Source organism: Toxorhynchites rutilus, chromosome 3 (assembly GCF_029784135.1).
Source record: "Toxorhynchites rutilus septentrionalis strain SRP chromosome 3, ASM2978413v1, whole genome shotgun sequence".
Taxonomy (NCBI): Eukaryota; Metazoa; Arthropoda; class Insecta; order Diptera; family Culicidae; genus Toxorhynchites; species Toxorhynchites rutilus.
Window position 1 is genome coordinate 215,775,146 of NC_073746.1, and position 22,724 is coordinate 215,797,869.

Below are 22,724 nucleotides of genomic sequence, written 5' to 3' on the forward strand. Positions count from 1 at the left end.
ACATCCAACGCAACTGGTTTCTTTCCTGTAATATATGGCAAATCAGCAACACAAAAGACAACTAATTTGAAAAGTAAACACGAACCAGTAGCAATCATTGTCAACCTCCTTTTGCTCTAGCCTTTATACAAAACCAATGTAACAGCCCTTTGCGGATCTTCTGGATATGGTAATCTCTTTCCTAGGATATGCATAGCATTCTCCTCCTCCCTCAACGAAATCAGTGTAGCTACACTCAGCGTTATTTCTTGTCATCATCGCCGTAAGCTGATAGTACTAGTGATCCCCGATAATCGTTCGATTAATCGATTAATCGAATACTTCCTACAGAAATCGAGTATTAATCGAACGAATACTGCACAACCAATAATCGAAGCGAACGATTAATTTACGTCGATTAATCGATCCAAACGCAGAGAGAAAAAAAACGTACGACCGCTGCAGTTTTATCCTGAAAATCAAACATTATCTTTGACGCTCTCTTTAGTTCGTAAACGAAGCTCAATGTCGTCAACGCGAATTGAGCTTCGTTTACGACTTCAGGGGAGTGTAAAAGATAATAATTGATTTTCAGGCGGAATGAATACTTTTTTGATTCCGTATGGCTTACTAACAAATGAGAAATATTAATCTAACTAATTATGTCTCTCAGTGTTGCGATTAATCGATTAATCGATTATTTGGGGCGATTATCGAATAACAAACTGCTGAAAACTATTCGATTAGCTGATGAACGATTAATTTCAAAAATCGGGGATCACTAGATAGTACTCTTTTCCCCGCCGATGGGAACCAAACAGAAGTACATCTTACTTGGAAAGAAAGGCATTGACTACGCGGCTAGAAGCAGAAAGATATACTAACAACGCCTTTCTGCACTGTTATGATTCGTCCGCTTATTGTAGATATCTGAAAAAAGAGAAGTATTTATGAGAAATTGTTATAATAGACATCCAGAAAATTACCTAGCTACAGTAAAGCGCGAGCAGCTATTTTGCCAACAAATGCATTTGTCACCAAAGGATACGATTCATTTTTTCACGAGCAATGGCCGAACAGCAATTTTGACATTGCGGTCCACCTATAGTGCAACGCCTTGGTAATATACATTTGTTTTACCAGGCAAACGATGGGTAGCATTTGTTGCGCTTGAAACACTGCAGATCCTTCTCGTATCGGCCAAACGTAACACTGCGTAATCAATGATAACAACCAACTTAATATGATATTGATTGCATCGCCATTATCCACAGCATTAGTTTCTGAAAATCGTCCGGAAGTTAGTACTCATAACCTATATGCATTATCATACATAAAAATTTCGAAGATTATCTATGATATTGGTTCAATCGCGTGTTTAAACAATTGTAAATGTACAAAAATCTAACTTTCTTACCATTTTCAGACGATATTTAGTAGTTGAAATGGGTTTCAATATAAATAAAAGGAATAATCACTAGCGAATCTTGCATTCAGGTGCGTAGAAGGAACAAACATAATCACTTTTGTGGTTCTGAAATCTAATGTAGGTGTCGCATGACCTGAAAGAGCTTTGCGTAGATTCGTCAATTAGAATTCGTTTTCTGTTTGTGAAATCTGACGACAAAAAATTAAAAAATGTCAATTATTTTAGATGCGTACTTATATTATAGCTATTACAGGGACTATAGTAATTTAGGGGTTATCACCAGCGTATGTACAAAATTTTGAAAAACTCGGAGAAGATCTTATTAGCGAACAGCTTGTTGAACTTGGAATGTCTCTACACTCTGTGCATATACCACCTTGAACATATTTCGTTGTAACACAAACAATTAGAATTTCAACAAATATTTTCATACATTATTGAATGCTTATAATGGAGTATATTCAACGTCAATTTCGTTCAAAAGTGTCATTTGTTTATTTATTGGGCTTAAATATGACAATTTCAGCTGTCTAGTTTCTATAAGACCATTTCAAAATTCATAAGTAATTTCAATGAAAAATTCAGAATAATCGGCAGATTTACATGTCAATAATTGATAACTTTGCCATTTTGGTTAAAAACCTGGAAAATTCGTGTTGAAGTACTACTTATCAAATTCAGTAGAACTAATTTCTCGATATTTTCCCATATCTCCGAAATTGCGGCATGAGTACATAAACCGTGGTGTACTGCTCTCCCTTAGCGTAGATTCTACGTACTAGGATCCCCCAAAGTTTTTGAACAGGATTCAAGTCTGGAGAGCGAGGCGGTCAGTCCTATAAGTCAAGATTTTGGTCCTTAATCAACTGCTTAGTTTGCTTGCTGGTATGAATAGCAGCATTGCCTTGCTGGAATGTGAATTTCTTACGAGGATATCTACGCAAAAACGATAGGAGTGGATTTGAAGATATGAAAGCTATCTTGAGTTTACCGGTTGCACATAATCCTGCTCAAACCATGCATGAGTCTCCACTAATGTTCCCGGTTGAAAAATACTGTACCAGTACCCGCACTAAAGATAACCTAGTAATGTAAAAAGTAAAAAATGTCGTCTAACATTGTAGAAATTTTCGTTATGATATATAGCAATTTTGAAAACATTTTTTGTCATAACATATCATCTCTCACTGTCCGTTCTTCTGAGCTTAGGCAAAACCATCTTTGGTTTTTAGTCTTCTTTATGTAAGGACTTTTTAGAAAAACTTGACCAATTGTCAAGTATCCTCCCGGGAAACTTTTAAATTCAAAGATTGCTTTATTTGCATAAGAGATTTTGAGGTATTTCAAGCTGTTCTAACTATTTCCCGCTTATCGGTTTACGTGAAGCTATCTTCTTCTTACCGTATCATCGAGGTTCGCCAAATAATTGAGCACTGCTTGATAGGATCGTTCAAACCGATGAACAGTTTCTCTGATACTAATATTTTCTTGATTAAATGCATTGATTTGTCCTTTTTCACTCTGTGAGAACATTTCCTTTCGATATTTTCCAGATTTATTGATCAAATAACTAAAACAACGAAAAATGTAACTGGTCTTATACAAACTTGATACTTGAAAATTGCAAAAACAGTTGTTTACGCTCAGCACTTGGACACACGCATATCAAAATCATACAGTGTATGGTAGTTATCAATACAAGTACACTAAGTGAATTGAAGCGCTGTTTGTTTACAATAACACAAAGCAGCAAGATCATCACCATCACAATTTTTTTTTCGCTTCATCGATGATAGTATCTGAATAAAAATTAAAATCAGTTCACTTTTATAGAAGTTATTAAAATTTGTTGCGTGAGCGTTTAATTTGAAATACCCTGTATAATGAACTGTACCAAGCAAATGAGCGATTAGGAAACAAGGCAACACGAGTGAAATTTGGATGGAACTGTAGAGCCATACAAAAAAATCTTCGGGCAATGTTGGTGAAAACAAAATTATAGGAGGTTGTGTCCAAGATACGACCGCATTGTTGACGTAGAACTAATCGCTTGTTTATACCTTCGGATATTATTCTATAGTGCTGTGAAACTTTAGAAACAACTGCTTAGTAGAATAACCTCTGATATGTTTTTCTCATTGTAGAATCAGTTGACGATAATTGATTGATGATTCATTCTTGCCCTCGCAAAACAATACACTAGCTGATCATAAGTCGCAATTGATTTCATGTCAATGCATTGAAAATTTACATCTATCGTTATTCTGGTGACCTTTTTCGCAATTGACATAGACTCGGCTACAGTCGATTATATACATGTTGTACCATCACCATTATTCCACATCTCATAACTACATCAATACATCTTTTGCACGGCGAGGAAACAACAACACATGCAAGTATCAAATATCATGCTACATGTTATTTAGCATTGCCTCGGTGGTATTGCACCTCTTGACATCGTTCATACAACGTAAACCAAGCGCCAAACAAGCGTTCGCCATATATTGGTGGCTTGAAAGCACTAGCAATATAAACACTTCTCATCATTTTGCGTTAATCTCAAAAAAAAAAAGATTCTGTTTATATTACTGGCCTCGAAAAAAGTTGCATTACTTTCTCATGCTCGAGATAAGCGCAGCTGCCACCCTTAGTGGAGGAAGTTTTTCTACTGGCAAGCGAAACCTAATCACATACAACATTCCAGAACGACATTTACTTTAATGGTGTCTAAACAAATGAAATAAACTCTTTTTGTTAATACAGGTAAACCTTTTTTTGTGCGGGGGATAGGGATCGCACAAAAAAATCGCATAAAAAAAATCCTGCAAAACTTCACCAGTAGCTTTAAAAAATCGTGTTCGGTACACATTTGAAAAAAAAAATTTGTGCGGTAGATAGGGACCGCATAAAAAAAATTTCCCCCAAGAAAATAACTCAAATCCACGCCGTTCACTGTGCAATTTTCTTTTGTTTCCTTTTCGGTTGCCCGTGGCTGGTTTGTGCTTTTAGTTGCATGTCGAAACTTGTTGCTGTTAGAAATCAAGCCATGCAAAAACTTAGAAAAACTTAGAGCATTTGATGGGAGGAGGGGAATGATTTCAGGTATGGACAATTGAGACTCAAATATGCTTTTTTGGCACTGAAATGAATATAAACCATCGAAAAAAACTAAATGGACGATAACTTCGTCAAATATACTTCGTTTAATATACCACACAAAAAAAAAATCGCAAAAAAAGTGTCTAGTTGCACCCCTCTCTCTTTGCTTTCTGTATATGGTGTATGCCGAATGGTGAAGTATTTGTTAAGGTAAGGGTATTTCTACACCTCTAAAATTGTTTACCTGGGGGTGGTTCACACCTTCGCACCTCCCAGTCGACGCCACTGCGTAGTACTTCAAACGGCCCCCTTCTCGACGTCAAACAGATTTCCATGTTCTTGTACTTTGTAAATAGAGTCTTTCTGAATTTATACGGCTACGTCTTTTTTTATTTTTTAGCTGACCCAAATTCTTTCCCTCAGGCCTGTCAGTTTTCGTATCACTACAAATTGTAGCTTTGTCGACAAATATATCGATTCTTTCTGAAAATGTCGCCAATTACGCCATTTTTTCTCTATATTTAATGTTTTCGCTTCAGACGGTTTCCTCAGACTAACAAATAATTGGAAGTAAGATGGGACCAAGTTGTAAAATTGAAAATTTCGAGTCATTGATTACATTATCAAATCACGCGTACAGCAGGAATAACGTATCGAAATGATTTCGAATGCACAATGAAAACCCCTCACAGCACCAAACTTCGAGCGCGTTTTTCGGGAAATCATAAAAATGTCACATGGTCCGGTCTAACCTCACACCGACCAGATGTTGCTGTTCCTACAAAATCACGGAAACCAACCAACAAAACTAAAATTACTAAAGATTTAACACTGAAATTTAGATTTTTTCTATAATATCCGAAGAACAAAATAAGTGAACCGTATGGAATAAGTTGATGCTCCTACGTCAACAATGGAGACGTATTCAACCTCCTATACATTTTTTCTCACGCTTCCCACGAGGATACCAATAGGGTCCAGTGAAATTACTCATGCCTATTAGTGATACACGTGACATATGGTTCGCTTTACGAAGATTGAAGATTGGATTAGATAATGTGTACATTCTACCAACTTTCCGACTATTAAGGGTTCAGTTAGAAACATTTTCTTCTAGTGTATGTTTTAGTACAGATGAATTTCAGGATTTGTTTTCAATGATAAACAAAAACTGCATACAAACAAACAGCTGAGCTCCATACATTGTTTTGGTTTAGTTAAAAAAAATGACTTCTGGATTGGAAACACTCCCAATTGAATCTATTATAGATTTATGTAGAATATGTGAAACATCCGATGTTTATATCGATATAATTGACGAAAACGAACAAAGATTGGCGTTCAAATACTTTATTATTACCGATATAGAGGTAAATATTGCTTTAAACAAATCTTGACTCAACGGTGTAATCCAAGATTCAAATTATAAGTAGCATAATTTTTGAATAACGCTCAGCTTCATTTATTCCTGCACAGATAGCAACCGATGATGGCCTTCCTACAACATTATGTAAAAATTGCGCGATCGAATTGAAAAACTGTTTTGATTTCAAAATAAAATGTCTACGGTCCGACAGCAAATGGCGAGGAATAATTTCTGGATCGTATCTTGTGGACGATAATTTCAACTCTGGAACAATAGATGATGATGGAGAAAATTCAGCCAATTTAAAGAACAGCAAATGCTACAAGGAATCAGAACCTGACAGTGATTCAGATTCCAAACAAGATGATGAACTAAATATACCACAGGAAAGAAAGCAATGGTACAGATCCAAATTCAGTTGCGAGACCTGCAAGACTGGGTTCAACGAAAGAGATGAATACAGTAAGCATATTAAAGTTCACGGCTTACGACGTTTCCAATGCAAAAATTGCACAAAATGGTTCAAGTATAAGTTTCATCTTGAGCTTCACCAGAGAGAACGATGTATAAAGCCCAGAAAATATCTCTGTGAGCTTTGCTCTCAGCCATATTCTAGCAGAGCTAATCTTCGTCGTCATATACAAGAGATTCATGAGGGAGTCAAACCATTTGAATGTGATATATGTGGCAAGCGTTTTGCTCAAAAAAGCGTTTTACAATCTCACTCATCCGTGCACAACTCGCATGTAAGATTTTCTTGTCGTAAATGTTCCAGGCAATACAAAACGGAGAAATCTTTAATCTTCCACGAGCAATCTCATCTTCCCCAAGAGTTGCGAGATCCAACGCTGAAACGACCCAAACGAGTACAGATGAAAATATGTGTTTGCACATTTTGTGGAAAGAAATCGAACAATCAAGCCGCTCACGATGGCCACTTGAGAACCCACACGAAGGAAACACCATATTCCTGTAAAATATGCCCTAAGAGGTTCAAGTTTTACTCTACGCTTAGAACACACAAGTTGATCCACTCGAATGAGAAACCCTATAAATGTGGAACATGCGGAGCGTGTTTCAGACAAGCAGCCCATTTGAAAACACACAATCTTCGTCACACAAAAGAGCGAAAGCACGTTTGTCTTATTTGCTCGAAAGCATTTACATTGCGCGGCAATCTTAACACACACCTCAAGATTCATGCTGCTCAGAGTGCTGCAGGTATTCAAACGAATAAGGAAGTCTAAATTTATTATTATTTATGTTACAGATAAAACAATGTTTAAAAAAAAATACAATATCAGATAAGTAATTTTTTTCGAAAGTACATTTTCTGACTCTTCTCCTCGCGACGTTATCGAGGACATAAATGAAGAACAGCTGATAACTTGATTTCATTTAAGAAGTTTCTACAAATACAGCATTATTTAGGATAGGTCTGAGCCTTCAATTAATACTACGAAGGGATTGTTATAGAATTATGGCGGGTTTACATTAGGGAGATCTATAGCTATAGATGGATTTATTCACGTGAAAATAGGTGTAAACGGGTGAGAATAAATATGATACACTTATTCGAGGTATATATAACTTGAATAAATTCAGCATATGTAAACGCTTGTGAATTTCTCACTGGTGAGAAATCACTAAAGTTGGATGCAGTTCTACTTTAGGTGAATAAATTCACCGAAAATATGAATATATTCATTATAGAAGTTCACGCTAGTGTAAACGGTTGATGCGATTTCTATAAATCTCATCATATTTCTTCACATGAATATATCACTAGTCTAAACCCACCCTTAGTGTGGTAATCCCGATTCGGATAAGGTATAATATTCGGAGATTTGGTTTCCCAATCACTGAACACGTCTTACACTTCCGGAACTATCTTTATTCTGCCTTTCTTTTTTACAATTCATCTCAAAGCCTACTAATATTTTATAATGAATAGCACATCTCCCTTTTCTTGAAATTTTATAAAATTAACAATGTTTGATCATTTAAAAAAGTTCGTCAACCACACCATTAGTATTCATTACTAGTCTAAAGCAAAGGAGCAAATCCAGTGTTGAAAGTTTCATTTTCTTCATCGCCAAATCCTGCAAAATCCTCTTCTTCGTCTATTGACTTTTCAGGATCGTTTTCATTTATTTGTTCCTCTGTCGAAGTTTCAGGCACGTTAACGATCTTCTTCAGGTGAGCGACATTTCTTTGATATGTTACTCCAGAATTCGGGTCTACAACAGTTGCTCTTGGTCCTGACCGATCCAATACGGTAAATTTGGTTTTATTGAATGCTGTTGTTAATTTGTTTCTTGGTGTTAGATTCTTCATGAGTACAGTATCCCCTTCGCTGATAATAGAAGTCTTCGCATGTCGTCGCATATCTTCTCGCTCCTTTCCTTTATGTTTGTTCAAAAAATCTTGATGTCGGTAGTCAGATGCAGGTGGAGTTGTCTCAATATCATCAATGGCTGGTAACTTGCTTCTGATAACACAATTCTGTTGGTGTTTTACCCGTTGTGGAATGAACTGTTGTGTAATACATGATTAAATAGTCTTTCAAATCTTTTCTCCAGTCTCTGCCAAGTCCGTAACTAATCTGCAATCGTTTTAGCAGTGACCTGTTTTGTCGTTCCACCAAACCGTTTTCCTGCGGCTGAATGGTTTAGAATAATACCATGAATCTTACAATATTCCTCAAATTCTTTGCCAATAAATTGTTTAGCATTATCCAGCGTGATGGTTTTTGGTTATCCTAAGCGGGTAAAAATCTTGCTTAGGCGCTCAACAGTTTCAGAAGCAGTGATGCGATTCATGATTTCAACTTCCTTGTATCTACTGAAATAGTCAATAATTACCAGTAGATGTTCACCTGAAGTAAGGGGACCCATGAAGTCAATGGCGATATCAACCCACGGCTTCGTGGGTAATTCTCTCCTGCTCATTGGTTCTGGTCGGCTCGGAAAACCAACCAACTGACAACCTTCGCATGCTTTGCAGTACTCCTTTGTTTCACGATCCATTGAAGGCCACCATGCTCGATCTCGCAACCGTCGCTTCATAACAGATTCTCCGGGATGACCTTCATGTGCCAGCTGTAACATCCGTTCCCTCAATTTCTTGGGAACCACCAGTTTATTACCTCGGATCATAATATCTCCTATAAAACCTAACTCATTTTGGAATGGTTCAAAGTGTTTTGTTACTGGGGTTTTCCAGATTCCAGCACGAAGACATTCTCTTACTGCAAAAATCTCTGGATCATCACGTGAAGCTTCCTCAATTTCGTTAACATCTATCGCCACAGATTCTTGAATTGCCAAAATCATGAACTTGTTGTCCTTTCCGAAGTCATCAGCACCATCCGAGCAAACCAACCGAGACAAAGAGTCTGCAATGTTTCCGCTTCCTTTACGGTACTTCACCGTGAATCTAAACGATTGTAATCTCAAGACCCATCGTTCGATTCTTGCGCACGGCGTGGATGATGGACTGAAAATTACTTCAAGTGGTTTATGATCAGTCTCCAGTTCGAATTTTCTGCCAATCAAATATTCTGAGAATTTTTCTACTGCCCATACCAAGGCCAAAGCCTCTTTCTCCGTTTGGCAGTAACGTTTTTCAGTATCAGTTAAGCTTTTACTAGCATAGCTGATTATACGTGGACAATCATCAGTGTGATCTGCAAATTGTACAAGAACTGCACCCAAAGCAACCGGGGAGGCATCAGCTACAACCCTTGTGCGGAAAGAATCATTAAAGAAAGCAAGAGTGCTAGCATTCGATATCAACTGTTTTAGCTTCTGAAAACTTCTTTGATGTTCATCCGTCCATTTAAATGGTTTGTTAACGCAGATTAGTTCTCGCAATGGAGCAGTGATTGTTGCTAAATCAGGTATGAATTTTCCAACATATGTAGCTAAACCAAGAAAGCTTCTCACTTCGTCTGAGGTACGAGGTTCACGAAACTTTTTTAAAGCTTGAATTTTCTGATCAGTTGGTCATATTCCTTCAGATGAAATAACATGACCAAGAAACTCGAGTTTTTGGACTTTGAATATACATTTATCTTGATTCAGCATAATGTTATTATCTTTTAATACGGATAGAACTTTGGCTAGAGCAATATTATGCTCTTCTTCCGTTTCTCCGAAAATGAAAATGTCGTCAATTAATGACATTTTTACACCCGGCCAAAATTTGCTCCATAGTTTTTTGGAACATTTCTGGAGCGCAAGAAATGCCAAACATAAGTCTTTTGTATCTATACAACCCTTTGTGACATATGAAGGTTGTAATAAAACGTGATTCTTCAGCTAACTCAATCTGGTGAAATGCATCCTTGATGTCAAGCCGACTAAAGTATTTGGCTGTCTTCAAACTTGGAAGGAAGCTTTCAAACGTGGGCATCATATGATGTTCTCTCATGATAGCCTGATTGGCACGCCGCATATCTACGCAAAGACGAAGATCTCCATTATCTTTGACAATGGTTACCAACGGTGAAACCCATGGCGCTGCTCCTGACATAGGTTCGATGATATCTGCTACGAGTAATTGGTCCAGCTTCTCTTCGATTCGACTCAGGAGTGCAATCGGAGGACGTCTGACTCGCTGAGCTATTGGAGCAACGTCTCTGTTGATTGGAATAATCAGCTGAACATTTTTTATCTTCGGAAAACGTCTCGCTCCAACTGACACAATGCTGTGAACATGTGAACATGTGACACAACTAAGGGTTTCGTGTTACGGCCATACGCACGCAGAATCGTATTTGGGACTTGTTTCGGTTTCAGCTTTTAACTCCTTGCTCAAGCATGCTTTGCCAAGTGCCTACCGGAATCAATTAGCATCTTAATAAGTACACCTCCAACGTTAACCCAAAGGAATTCATCTCCATCACCAATATTATAAATGAAGCTCGAACTATTTCCATTCTCTGTTGTTGATATCGCTCGTACATTATCTGTTTTAACTTTCTTACGAGCTGGATATGGAATTGGATCTTCATACCTACGTTTCGTCGTTGACCGACACACTCGAGCGAAATGTCCAAACTTACATAATTTTATTACGAGCTGGGCACTGTTGATCATTTCCGTAATGGTTCCTTTGTCCACATCGATAACAACATCCATTCGCTGGCTTGCCACTTACATATATACGATTCACATTATCTTGACTCATACGTTGAACTGTCATTACATCACCGTTACCATTTCCAGCAATTGCTTGAACTTGCTGTTTAATCGATTCAAACGAAGTCATAATCCTGGATACTTGTGACAACGTAAGCGTTTCTTCGTGGAGTAATCGTTCTCTCAACTCAGCCGGTGCGTGGTAAATAATTTTGTCGATAACACGCAAATCTCGACTTTCTGCTTCTGTTTTCCCAAAATCGCATCTTTTCGCTTTTTCGGTACATCGCATCAAAAACTTGGTCAATGGCTCACTTGTTCCCTCCGGAGTTATCGTTGGAACCATTTTACAAAACCCGTTCCGTTCGAACGAATCGTGCTGTTTCGGCGAGAAATGTCCATCTAGCTTTCCAATAGCTGTTTTAAAAGGGTCTATTCCCTTTTCAGCATCTCCTTCAACGTCTGCGCCATCGATCGAGTAAAACAAGTCCTGCAATTCGAGTCCGCCTTTCGCCAGTAAAAAGATTTTCAATTTGGTAGCATTTTTCTCTTCACTAGCAGCGACGATTACTTCGAAATTTAGTTTCCATCGCAACCATTCTTTACGAACTTGCGAATCTGGAAGATGACTGAATTTGAAGGGATTGATGTTCCAACTCTCCATCAGAAACGCTCAGTAGGCGACGGATTGTATGCTGAAAATTGTTTTTTTTATGTTCATTATGTGACCATAGCAACGCAAAAACAACCTCAACGGTTTTTTTTTACCTTTCCGTTCCAATTCAAATCGACGGCTTGAGCCTATTTCTACTTCAGGTAGCGGCTTCACGCCTTTCCTTGCTCACGTGCAACGGATTCTGTTCTTTTCTGCTCACATGCAGCGGCTAACACGCCTTTTTTCTGCCTTTACGCAGCGGCTAATGCCTTGATTTCAAGCAGCGGCTCGACGCCTGTCCCTGCTCTACAGCAGCGGAAATAACCTTTTTCTGCTTATTGCAGCGGCTGTTGCCTATTTTCTGTTACCACAAATTTTTAACAGAATCTTAGAAACTGTCACTTCGTCTTTTAATATGTGCTCGCTCTTACCTTTAAAGTGCGAAGAGTACGTTTCCGCTCCTCGTCGCCAGATGTGGTAATCCCGATTCGGATAAGGTATAATATTCGGAGATTTGGTTTCCCAATCACTGAACACGTCTTACACTTCCGGAACTATCTTTATTCTGCCTTTCTTTTTTACAATTCATCTCAAAGCCTACTAATATTTTATAATGAATAGCACACTTAGAATTAGAGTACTGGTCGGACTCGATTATCCGGAGTATTGTTTTTTTTTTTTCACACCGGATAATCGAGTCAAAAAAAAAACAAATTTCTCTCGGTAAACGTAATATAATTATGGTTTGCACTTATTTATTAAACGGTTTCATCTAGCTTGACCCGTTTGTATGTTTGAGACTTTATAACTTTGTAAATTTGTAATCTTGGCTGTAGAGCTGTACCATATTAATATAATTTTAACCCCCTTCCTGTTGACCGATTGATCTGAAACTTGGAACACATCTTTAAATTCCGGATAATCGCGGATAATCGAGTCCGACTTGTATATGAGTATTAGACGTCAATAGAGTAGAAATAATTCCAGATAACTCTGTTTTTTGAAAAAAAGTGCTGATTCAGCACAAGATGTTAGAGCTTTCATTAATGGTCTACAGTGAAATTGCAAAAGACATCTGTCTGCATTAAATTATGTTTTTAGTCCACTGTCATGTATTTTAGCTTTTCCATATTTCGAGATCAATTCGTCCTATTTCAACATTCTATGACTAGATCTGAATTATTAGTTTGATGGTGTAAAACTGAGGGTTATCATTATAAAACTGCGTATTCCATGATATTGGAAATCCGAGATGGCGGCCGGTACAAAATGGCGTATTACAAATTTTCTCAAAATTCTCTCAATATGGGTTTTTCCAAAACCCCATCAATACGGGTATCGAAAGAAATGGCTTGATCAGTAGAACACAGTTATTTATGAAAAATGTAAATAAAAGATGGAGGCCGCTACAAAATGGTGGATTACATATTTTCTCAGAACCCCATCAATATGTATATCAAATGAAAGTGATTGACTAGTAGAACACAGTTATTTATGAAAAATGCAAATCCAAAATGGTCGCTACCACAAGATGACGCCATATATATTTTTTCACAACCCAATCAATATGGGTATCAAATGAAAGGCCTTAACTATAAGAACGCAGTTATTTATGAAAAATACACATCCAAAATGGCCGCCACTAAACGGTCAACTATGTATTTTTTGCATCTCTTTCATTTGATATTCATATTGATGGGGTTCAGAGAAAATATGTTTTCCGCCATTTTGTAGTGGCCGCTATCTTGGATTTACATTTTTCACAAATAACTGTATTCTACTTGTCAAGCCATTTCATTTCATACCCGTATTGATAGGGTAGTGAAAAAAATATATATGACGCCATCTTGGATTCGCATTTTTCATAAATAACTGTATTCTACTAGTAAATCCCTTTCATTTGATATACATATTGATGGGGTTCTGAGAAAATATGTAATCCACCATTTTGTTGTGTCCGTCATCTTGGATTTACTTTTTTCATAAATAACTGTGTTCTACTAGTCAATTCCTTTCATTTGATACCCATATTGATTATTAAAAATTTCCGATCTAAAAATAAGAAAAATCAAAAAATGAAATACTCTGGATAATCGAGTCTAAAATTCCGGATAATCGAATCCCGGATAATCGAGTCCGACCTGTATATGAGTATTAGACGTCAATAGAGTAGAAATAATTCCACATAACTCTGTTTCTTGAAAAAAAGTGCTGATTCGGCACAAGATGTTAGAGCTTTCACTAATGTTCTACAGTAAAATTTCAAAAGACATATGTCTACTAGGGTGCCAATGAATGTATGGGAAGAAATCTACCCTAAAATTTCAAAAAAGTTACAAAATAGATTTTCAAAAAACTCAAACTTTGACCGCTTTGCGCCACTCTCCCTTAAGTCCGATTGAGCTGATATTTGGCATAGGGTGTTTTTTCGAGGTGGTAAACATTTTTTATGGGGTAACTTATTGAAACTCGAGATGACCATTTTCATTGGCACCCTAATGTCTACATTAAATTAGTTTTTTAGTCCACTGTCATGTATTTTAGCTTTTCGCATATTTCGAGATCAATTCGTCCTATTTCAACATTCTATGACTAGATCTGATTAATTATTTTGATGGTGCAAAACTAAGGGTTATTATTGGATTTGGACTATATCCTTTCTAATCCCATAAATTATTACTTTCATACATTCCCCCTCGTAAATTATTGAATCCATAGGGCCTATCTATATCTTTGTGTTTTGAAGGAATATCCGATTTCCTTGTTCGCCAATTGCATCAGATGTAAAGTTGCCGCAACGGATTTGAACTGACCACGTTGGCTGCGAAATAAATGTCTGGTTGTTTAGACTGCGCCAAGTACTGCAAACGAACACTCGGAATGGCACATTCTCCATTTGATTCTTCTCTTCCGTGTTCTTTTGTGTATATTTATTTATTTATTTATTTACAATGATGCTACATCCCTTGGATCTGATTCACAACATTGTTCCATCAATGCACTCACTTCACAGCTGCAGTTCTTCAACTCCCGACTGCACCGATACTTTCCAAGTTCTGCTCCACCTGGTCCATCTTCCGCTACTCTCAAGAACGATGAAGCCGCTCCGTCTCCTCACAATCTTTCTCGTCCAGGCTGCGTTTTTCCCGAAAGAGATGCTGTCTTCGCTTTAGTCTGTATCGCTTGTTGCAACATGGCTGCGCGTGCACTCCCAAAAATTTATCGTGTTGTAGAAATTTGCACAATGCATGTTTACAAAAATGTCCAATTAGAGGCGAAAATATCCAGTTATTCGTGATACATTACAGGTCTGTCCAACTAGCTAGATGTAGAATTAGAGGAGAATTCTTGTACATTCAAAATATAAGACAGCCAAAACCTCTTCCCATCTTCTATCCTTTATCTCGTCAGTACATGTTGATCAAATTTTATCCGTCAAAATAAGTCAAATATTTTGCTTCGGTTAAACCTGAGAGAGAGGAGCCAGCTGAATGACAGATAGTTTGTTTTCTTCTTATTCTTTTTACGAATTCTCATCAAGAAAATTCAAATCGGACAATTTCAATCAAGCAAGTTGTTGTCATTCATTTATAAGAAAAGTGTTGAAACTTGACGTGAACTTTTGTTTGTGAGATCATTTGTGCGTTTTTATCCGCGATTTTATTTTTGACTTAGGACTACGCCTAACAGGAATATATGGGGGATAAAAATTTGAGCACTTACATGATTAGGAAATAATAAAATATGTACCAGGTCAGCCCACATCATGACTTCCAGCAGCATCGGCTCATTCGAACAAGTTTTTTTTTTACTTTTGATAATTCCGATATAGTTGTCTAAAAGAACTATTTCGATGATTTCTAAAAAATATCCGAAATAAGAAGTAAACTGATTTTTATGATTTGCTTACCGGTGGAGTTCTTGTGTGAATTAATGGGTGTTTTGCGCTCATTTGTGACTTTTTCCGATCGTTCATTCAATTTTCGTGAATTCTTTCATTCTTTAACTGGTTCCAGTTTGATTTATTGCTGCAAGCTCGGTGAATCGATTTTTGCAATGTGAGCCATAATTGTATATTCTCCGATACAATTTGAATATACAGCGTATGTGGAATATACAAAATAAGCGCTAATCTCCCAATGAAAAGAGTCAACATTGATTTCTCCCAGGTGCATTTTGAGGGAATTTTGTTTGTGTCCGATGGAAATAAGAATAGGTTCCATCAAAATGATGCTGTGTCTGCATTCTTAATAAGCACTCTGCCCTTCCTCACAATACCCACTTCCCGTTTGTTTTTCTCAAGATTCATTGTACCCCTTATAAGTTCTCGAAAGATGTAATTTTACGTTGATCGCACTTGATCGAAGAAATTACGAAAAGAATGTATTTGAGCGCAGTATTTGATATACTCTTTCTGAAAAGAACTGGATTTGATTTGCTGAAAACACTCTCGTGTTGTGCGTTATGTGTGGCGACGGTAGTTTTTAACGAAGCTGCTTCTGATTTCTATGGCTTCGGCTTGTATGCAGCGATGCTCGAGGATTTGTTTGACTTTTGCTTCCGGGCAGCCACACCAGCTCGATGCTGACGCTTTCTTGGTCGCCTTCTTAGCGATACTATTCTTCTCTTCGGTGGACTCCTTTTTGGCCTTGCTTGAACGAACACGATGCTCCAGTGCCCTTCATTTGCACAAACATGCTCTTGGTGGTGACTCCATTCATCAGGATTTCGGAGCTGCTACCTGCTTAAATACAGATTTTTGTGATTTCAATAGCTTGCTTTCAAAGCAATTTTTGAGCTTTGGAAACAAATTTTTGGATCAATAAGTAACACACATATCACACGTAGATATTTTTTCTTTCGAATGAAGCGGTTATCATACTATTTCTTTCAACCGGCAGGTAATATTGCTCAAAATTCTGTTTCTCCAATGTAACACTCTCGTCCTCGAAGCTTTGAACTTACACCCCGGTATAGAAATGAAAGATGTAGTCCGACGTCAACATTATTTTCTTATAAAATGTCTTGCGAAAAAATATCATGTTAAAATTTTCTACATATTCCAATACTTCCCCTTGGTTCACCGTGACTGGTTCGCGCTGACATAAGGGCGATCACAACAAACGCGAGCTGGCTCCTCTCTCTCAGGGTTAAACCAAGGCGCTTGTATAAATGTATAACAGGTGAAGCAACATCATCACTTCAATAAGAAGGGGATTACGGTTTGTGGAGCGGGGGTTGTTTGTTTTGTTATTGCTAGGATACGACATTTTTGCATTTTCACATGCGAGAGTAGTGGATGAACTGGATGAGAATGAAATTCTACAAAATCATCCCGTCTTTTTCACATAAATTCGCGAAAGCCGGACAAAGTAGGCATCGTTCGAATAAGCGTCGCAGCAGTTTGTAGAGAGCCGCCGGTAGCGTTCTGATGCTATTTGTAAACAATACCGACAGCAATTCCAATATGGTTGAAAGTGCATTTCATATGATTGTTTCACCTGGTATATATAGAGGCGCCTTGGGTTAAACCAAGGTGCGTATACATATATGTGTAACAGCTGAAGCAACATCATCACTTCAATAGGAAGGGCATTGCGATTTGTGGAGCGGTTGTTTGTTCTATTATTGCTAGAATACGCCATTTTTGAATTCACATGCGAGAGTAGTGAATGAACTGGATGAGAATGAAATTCTACAATCCCTTCTTTTCACATAAATTCGAGAATGAAAATATGAGGCATCGTTCTAATAGGCGTTGTAGCAATTTACAAAGAGCCGCCGGCAGCAATCAAATGATTTTTCTGTTCTTCCGACCGGCAACAACTCTCGTCGTTTGTAGTTGTTGCTGACTAGCTGATCCATTGGGCTTAGTCGAAATAGTAACTGCCACCGATTGTAGCATTACCTGCTTATTCTAATCATTGCTATCCGCTCTTGTTCGACAATTTTATATCGCTTCCAAACGTTAAGTAGAAATTTCACCAGAGCTGTTTGTGAACAATATCGACAGTAATTCCAATATGGCCGAAAGTACATTTCTCATGATTGTTTCACCTGATATCTGACTTCCTGTGTGCGCTTTATTTTTGAGAGACGAGTATCGATTTTCTCTTCCTCACAACCCTTCCATGTGCAGGCGATGAGATCGGGCTTTAGCACGCGAGCTTGGGATTGGCTCTTTCTCTTTTCTTTCGTAAAATATTAAAAGGTTCAGACTTCATGTGCGCGCGGCTAAATTTCGAGATACGAGTATTGATTTTCTCCTCCTCACAACCCCTTCATGAGCAAGCGATGAGACCGGGATTTAGAACACGAGCCTGGGTTCGGCTCCTTCTCTTCTCTTTCCTAAAATATTGAGATGTGCTCATGAATACTTCGTTGCACCTCAACATGAGTGATGCACATTTATTGGTGCTCGCGAGACTTTCTCGTGTGCCTGCCTCAAAGTGACATTTGGTGCTGTCGGGGGAAGTTGTGCTTCTGGTGTTAAAATTTTAATCTTCGTAATATGACACGTAGAACAATTAGCGATGAAGAACTGTTTCACATAAATATAGCTGCTAAAGTCATCCAATCAATTCATTCATTTGTTGCACACAGCTCGCAATAGGGCTGAATAGGGCAAAGCACATTGTCTCTTCTATGTGCTGTGTGAGGTCTCAGAAGGGCTAACCAAATGTCACTTTGAGGTAGGCACACGAGAAAGTCTTGCGAGCACTGATGCACGAGCATCTCTTCGTGTACACAACACATGTGCATCGTTCGCATCGAAACGCGACGAGGCATTTCCTGAACACATCACAAAGTTTTACGTAAGAGAAGAGAAAGAGCCAATCTCAAGCTCGCGTGCTAAAGCCCGATCTCATCGCTTGCACATGGAAGGGTTGTGGGGAAGAGAAAATCGATACTCGTCTCTCGAAATGTCAGTTCGGGTTCGATTCCCGTTCTGGCCGGGGGATTTTTCGTCAAAAAAATTTCTTCCGACTTGCACTGTGGTCACGCGTATTCTAGAACTTGCCACTTCAGAATACATTCAAGGCGTGTTTTCGGCATAGAAATCTCAACTAAGTACTACTAATAAAAATGACGCAAGTTATACCTGCGTTGAGAAGGCAAAGTTCCACTGGAACGTTTGTGCCATCCAAGAAGAATATATACGCACCTTGGGTTAAACAATGTATAAGCTCCTTAATATGTTCTAAATGAGAACATGTTTTCATATCTGGCATCCCTGGTTTGGTTCCACCTATCAGAAAAAAAATGAATTGTTTGACATTTAAGCATACTAGATCTGCTTGAATACAATAAAACTTGCTGAGAAATCATTCCCGTTTGTTCCGTTTATAATAATCAGTTTTAAAGAGAAATAGTATGGCCGACAAGGAGAATAAAGAAAAATCTAAAGTAGATCTAGGTCTACTAGAAGAGGATGATGAATTCGAAGAATTCCCGGCAGAAGGTAACCTAAGAATATTACCATGATTCGACAGATTTTCATAGCTTCCCCTTTCAGACTGGACTGGCACTAAAGAGGATGAAGAGGAGCTAAGTGTATGGGAGGACAATTGGGATGATGATAATGTTGAAGATGATTTCAATCAACAGCTTAGGATGCAGTTAGAAAAACAAAAACCTAACTAAAATAAGACATTTAAACAATAATGCTACAATAAATACATTTTTTTTTATTTAAATGCGACTTTCAATTTCAGTTTCGTCGTCTTTAACAGCAATTTTGGTGCCTAGAAATCGAAAAGCTTCGAATTCGCCAAGTTTCTTCCCGTCTTTATAGTGATACGACTCGAAACATACCTGACAAATATAGGCTGGATCGAATATATGCTGATCACTATTCTTAACGATGAAGTTTGCTTCGCAGTGTCCGCATATGTTGCAAGGAATCGATCGCGGAAAGGCGTAAGAATTCAGGATCGGGTAACGTTTGCGTACTAGCACATCGGAAGCGGTCAACAATTGGCAATCAGATATAACAAATAGGTGCTCGCAGTTTCCGTGATGTTGATATACCTGACATTTTAAAAATAGTATTAGTTTTGTAATCGAAAACTTAATTAATCAATTTGCAATGCAACAAATGAAGACCTACCTGTGGATAGCCCAATCGGAAAACGAGATCCTCGAATTTGGCCTCTTCCATCTTTTTGGTTTTAAGTTGTCCGATGTATTTCTGTCTTTCCGCCCAGTTACAAATCACCTCGGAATAATCGGGATTTTCCTTGTTCCTCGTATCGTTGTAAAATGTATCGTGAACAAAAAAGAAACCAGGATTAGGTTTTGAATCGTCGCGCTCAGGAGACTTCATTGCATCATTCGGGATCGTGCTGATATCGTAAAACGGACCCAAATCACACTGACAATAGATTTTGTCTCTCAGCTCACATAAACCTTGTGATCCCAGCACGAAGAATTCTTGGTGAAATTTTGGATGACCAAGTCGGATACCCGGTTTGTACTTAAACGGCTCATAAAACCGAATTTTAAGTAACATCTCGGTATAAGGTTCAATATCAGATTCTTCCCGAGGCATTACAGAATATTTATGTTTGTTGTAACGAATTTTGGAATCAAGATTTTTTCTAAGTCTCCCAGTAATTTTGACGGCATTTTGCACACAATTGAATTTGAGCGCTTTCTCTGGGATATCAACCTGTTTTTGAAGATTCTGCACGCGAGCCGGATGAAATGGTACAACCCGCAAATCTTTAGTACTCGAAAGATTATGCTCTAAATCCACAGATTGCAACAGGTCGTTGAATTGACTATTCGTGCCGTCGAATTTTATACATCCTGCGATTTCCTCCTCTGTCGCTGGAATGCTATCCGATCCTGTCGGTAACAATTGCTGTTGAAATTCCTGTAGGCTCTTTTTGACAGATATTATATTGGTACATTTCGGTTTGTAAATTTGGTCCATTCTAGGTCTCTTTGCACAAAAACCAAGTAGAATAATACTTTTTTATTTAAATGCATCCACAATGCATTTGATAAGCAATGTTTATTTGCAGTAAAGAGAAACAAAGAGAATGGCGCTGATTTAAGTGCGATTCACATACAACATACACGTCACGTTCACGTCCCGGCACGTCACGATACGTCAATGATTCTACCATGCAATTCTCATGAAAACATTCACATACACCAGCAACGTAACGACCCGGCAGCATACGTTCAACGAAAACGACCGGCAGGATTTGTAGAAAAGAATAATTGACGGAGACGGACGGCTCGTTTGGTTTTTGTCTGGACTTTGTGTCTCGGCTTTTGTTTTGATTTGGTTGTACAGTAATTTACATCTGAATCAACATTAAGCTGATTGAACAGATCTGTGATGCAACATGTTTAATTAGACATGTTTACCTTTAATTGGACATTTTTGTAAATATTGAGTTCGGGGCCCAAATTATGGCCCCACATCGAAAGTCGCCACCAGTCGCTAATGTCCAATTACTGGTCAAAATCGACTCCAGTGCGACACTGAGTGGTGCCTCAGCATATCGCATTATAAGTAACTTACTGTACTTTTTATGCCAATATGTATATCTCTTACCTCCAAATTTCGGAGTGAAAATCATTCGCGACTAGTTGAGAGAATTATTCTATTTATTATTATTGTTGAATAAGGGTCGGACTAAGCGGTTCAAGCATTTTAATTCAATGATTTTCATTGAATTTTTCAAAATTTAGGACTGATTCTAGGCATGCTGATTCGAAAGAGGGCATTGCAATTTAAAATTGTTGTAGATGGCGACACCATGAATACATTAAATAAACCATTCGTTTGACATTTGACGTGACGGGCTGGTGGAAGTATTGACTGCATGTGTGAATTGGTGGAGACGTTGACGGAACGTAGACGTTCTTCTCCGTAACGTTCTATGTGAATCGCACATTAAGTGCGATTCACATACAACATACACGTCACGTTCACGTCCCATCACGTCATGATACGTCAATGATTCTACCATGCAATTCCCATGAAAACATTCACATACACCAGCAACGTAACAATCCGTCAGCATACGTTCAACGAAAACGACCGGCAGGATTTGTAGAAAAGAATAATTGACGGACGGCTCGTTTGGTTTTTGTCTGGGCTTTGTGTCTCGGCTTTTGTTTTGATTTGGTTGTACAGTAATTTACATCTAAATCGACATTAAGCTAATTTAACCGATCTGTGATGCAACACGTTTAATTAGACATTTTTACCTCTAATTGGACATTTTTGTAAATATTGATTTCGGGGCCCAAATTATGGCCCCACATTGAAAGTCACCACCAGTCGCGAATGTCCAATTACTGGTCAAAATCGACTCCAATGCGACACTGAGTGGTGCCTCAGCATATCGCATTATAAGTAACTTACTGTACTTTTTATGCCAACATATCTCTCAGCTCCAAATTTCGGAGTGAAAATCATTCGCGACTAGTTGAGAGAATTATTCTATTTATTATTACTGTTAAATAAGAATCGGGTGTGCTCCCGTGGCCGAGTGGTTAGCGTCATAACTAACATGCCGGGTGTTCGGGTTCGATTCCCGTTCTGGTCGGGGGAATTTTTCGTCAAAGAAATTTCCTCCGACTTGCACTGTGATCACGCGTATTCTAGAGCTTGCCATTCAGAATGCATTCAAGGCGTGTTATTTGGCATAGAAATCTCAACTAAGTACTAATAAAAAATGACGCAAGTAATACTACGCTGAGACGGCGAAGTTCCTCTAGGAACGTTAGTGCCATTGAAGAAGAAGAAGAAATAAGGGTCGGACTACGGGGTTTAAGCATTTAAACAATGGAATTCAATGATTCTCATTGAATTTTCCAAAATTCGAAACTAATTTTAGACATGCTGATTTGAAAGAGTGCATTGCAATTCAAAATTGTTGTAGGTGGCGACACCATGAATAAAATTAATTGAATCATTCGTTTGGCATTTGACGTGACGGTGCTGGTGGAAGCATTGACTGCATGTGTGAATTGGTGGAGACGTTGACGGAACGTAGACGTTCTTCTCCGTAACGTGCTATGTGA

The 22,724-nt window shown here is 38.1% G+C and overlaps 2 protein-coding genes and 1 long non-coding RNA gene across 3 annotated transcripts; 1 reads left to right on the forward strand and 2 right to left on the reverse strand.

Moving 5' to 3' along the window:
* The first annotated feature begins 5,683 nt into the window (after positions 1 to 5,683).
* On the forward strand, positions 5,684 to 7,670 carry LOC129775046 (zinc finger protein OZF-like). Its single transcript, XM_055779230.1, has 2 exons — positions 5,684 to 5,880; positions 5,987 to 7,670. The coding sequence occupies exons 1-2, from the start codon at positions 5,737 to 5,739 to the stop codon at positions 7,121 to 7,123; spliced, it is 1,281 nt and encodes a 426-aa protein (XP_055635205.1). The 5' UTR covers positions 5,684 to 5,736; the 3' UTR covers positions 7,124 to 7,670.
* Positions 7,671 to 7,754: 84 nt separating this feature from the next.
* On the reverse strand, positions 7,755 to 15,150 carry LOC129775049 (uncharacterized). Its single transcript, XR_008742842.1, has 3 exons — positions 12,107 to 15,150; positions 11,789 to 12,036; positions 7,755 to 11,715 (listed from the first exon to the last, which is right to left on the reverse strand). It is a non-coding gene; the product is annotated as an uncharacterized LOC129775049 (long non-coding RNA).
* Positions 15,151 to 19,343: 4,193 nt separating this feature from the next.
* On the reverse strand, positions 19,344 to 21,181 carry LOC129775047 (snRNA-activating protein complex subunit 3). The gene is made up of 2 exons (XM_055779231.1): positions 19,786 to 21,181; positions 19,344 to 19,706 (listed from the first exon to the last, which is right to left on the reverse strand). The coding sequence occupies exons 1-2, from the start codon at positions 20,611 to 20,613 to the stop codon at positions 19,368 to 19,370; spliced, it is 1,167 nt and encodes a 388-aa protein (XP_055635206.1). The 5' UTR covers positions 20,614 to 21,181; the 3' UTR covers positions 19,344 to 19,367.
* Between the last annotated feature and the right edge of the window lie 1,543 nt (positions 21,182 to 22,724).

Coding starts and splice junctions, on each gene's coding strand:
- LOC129775046 (XM_055779230.1), top strand. CDS start 5,737: ATGACTTCTGGATTGGAAACACTCCCAATTGAATCTATTATAGATTTA. Junction 5,881..5,986: donor TTATTATTACCGATATAGAG/GTAAATATTGCT, acceptor ATTCCTGCACAG/ATAGCAACCGATGATGGCCT.
- LOC129775047 (XM_055779231.1), bottom strand. CDS start 20,613: ATGGACCAAATTTACAAACCGAAATGTACCAATATAATATCTGTCAAA. Junction 19,707..19,785: donor TCCGATTGGGCTATCCACAG/GTAGGTCTTCAT, acceptor TTAAAATGTCAG/GTATATCAACATCACGGAAA.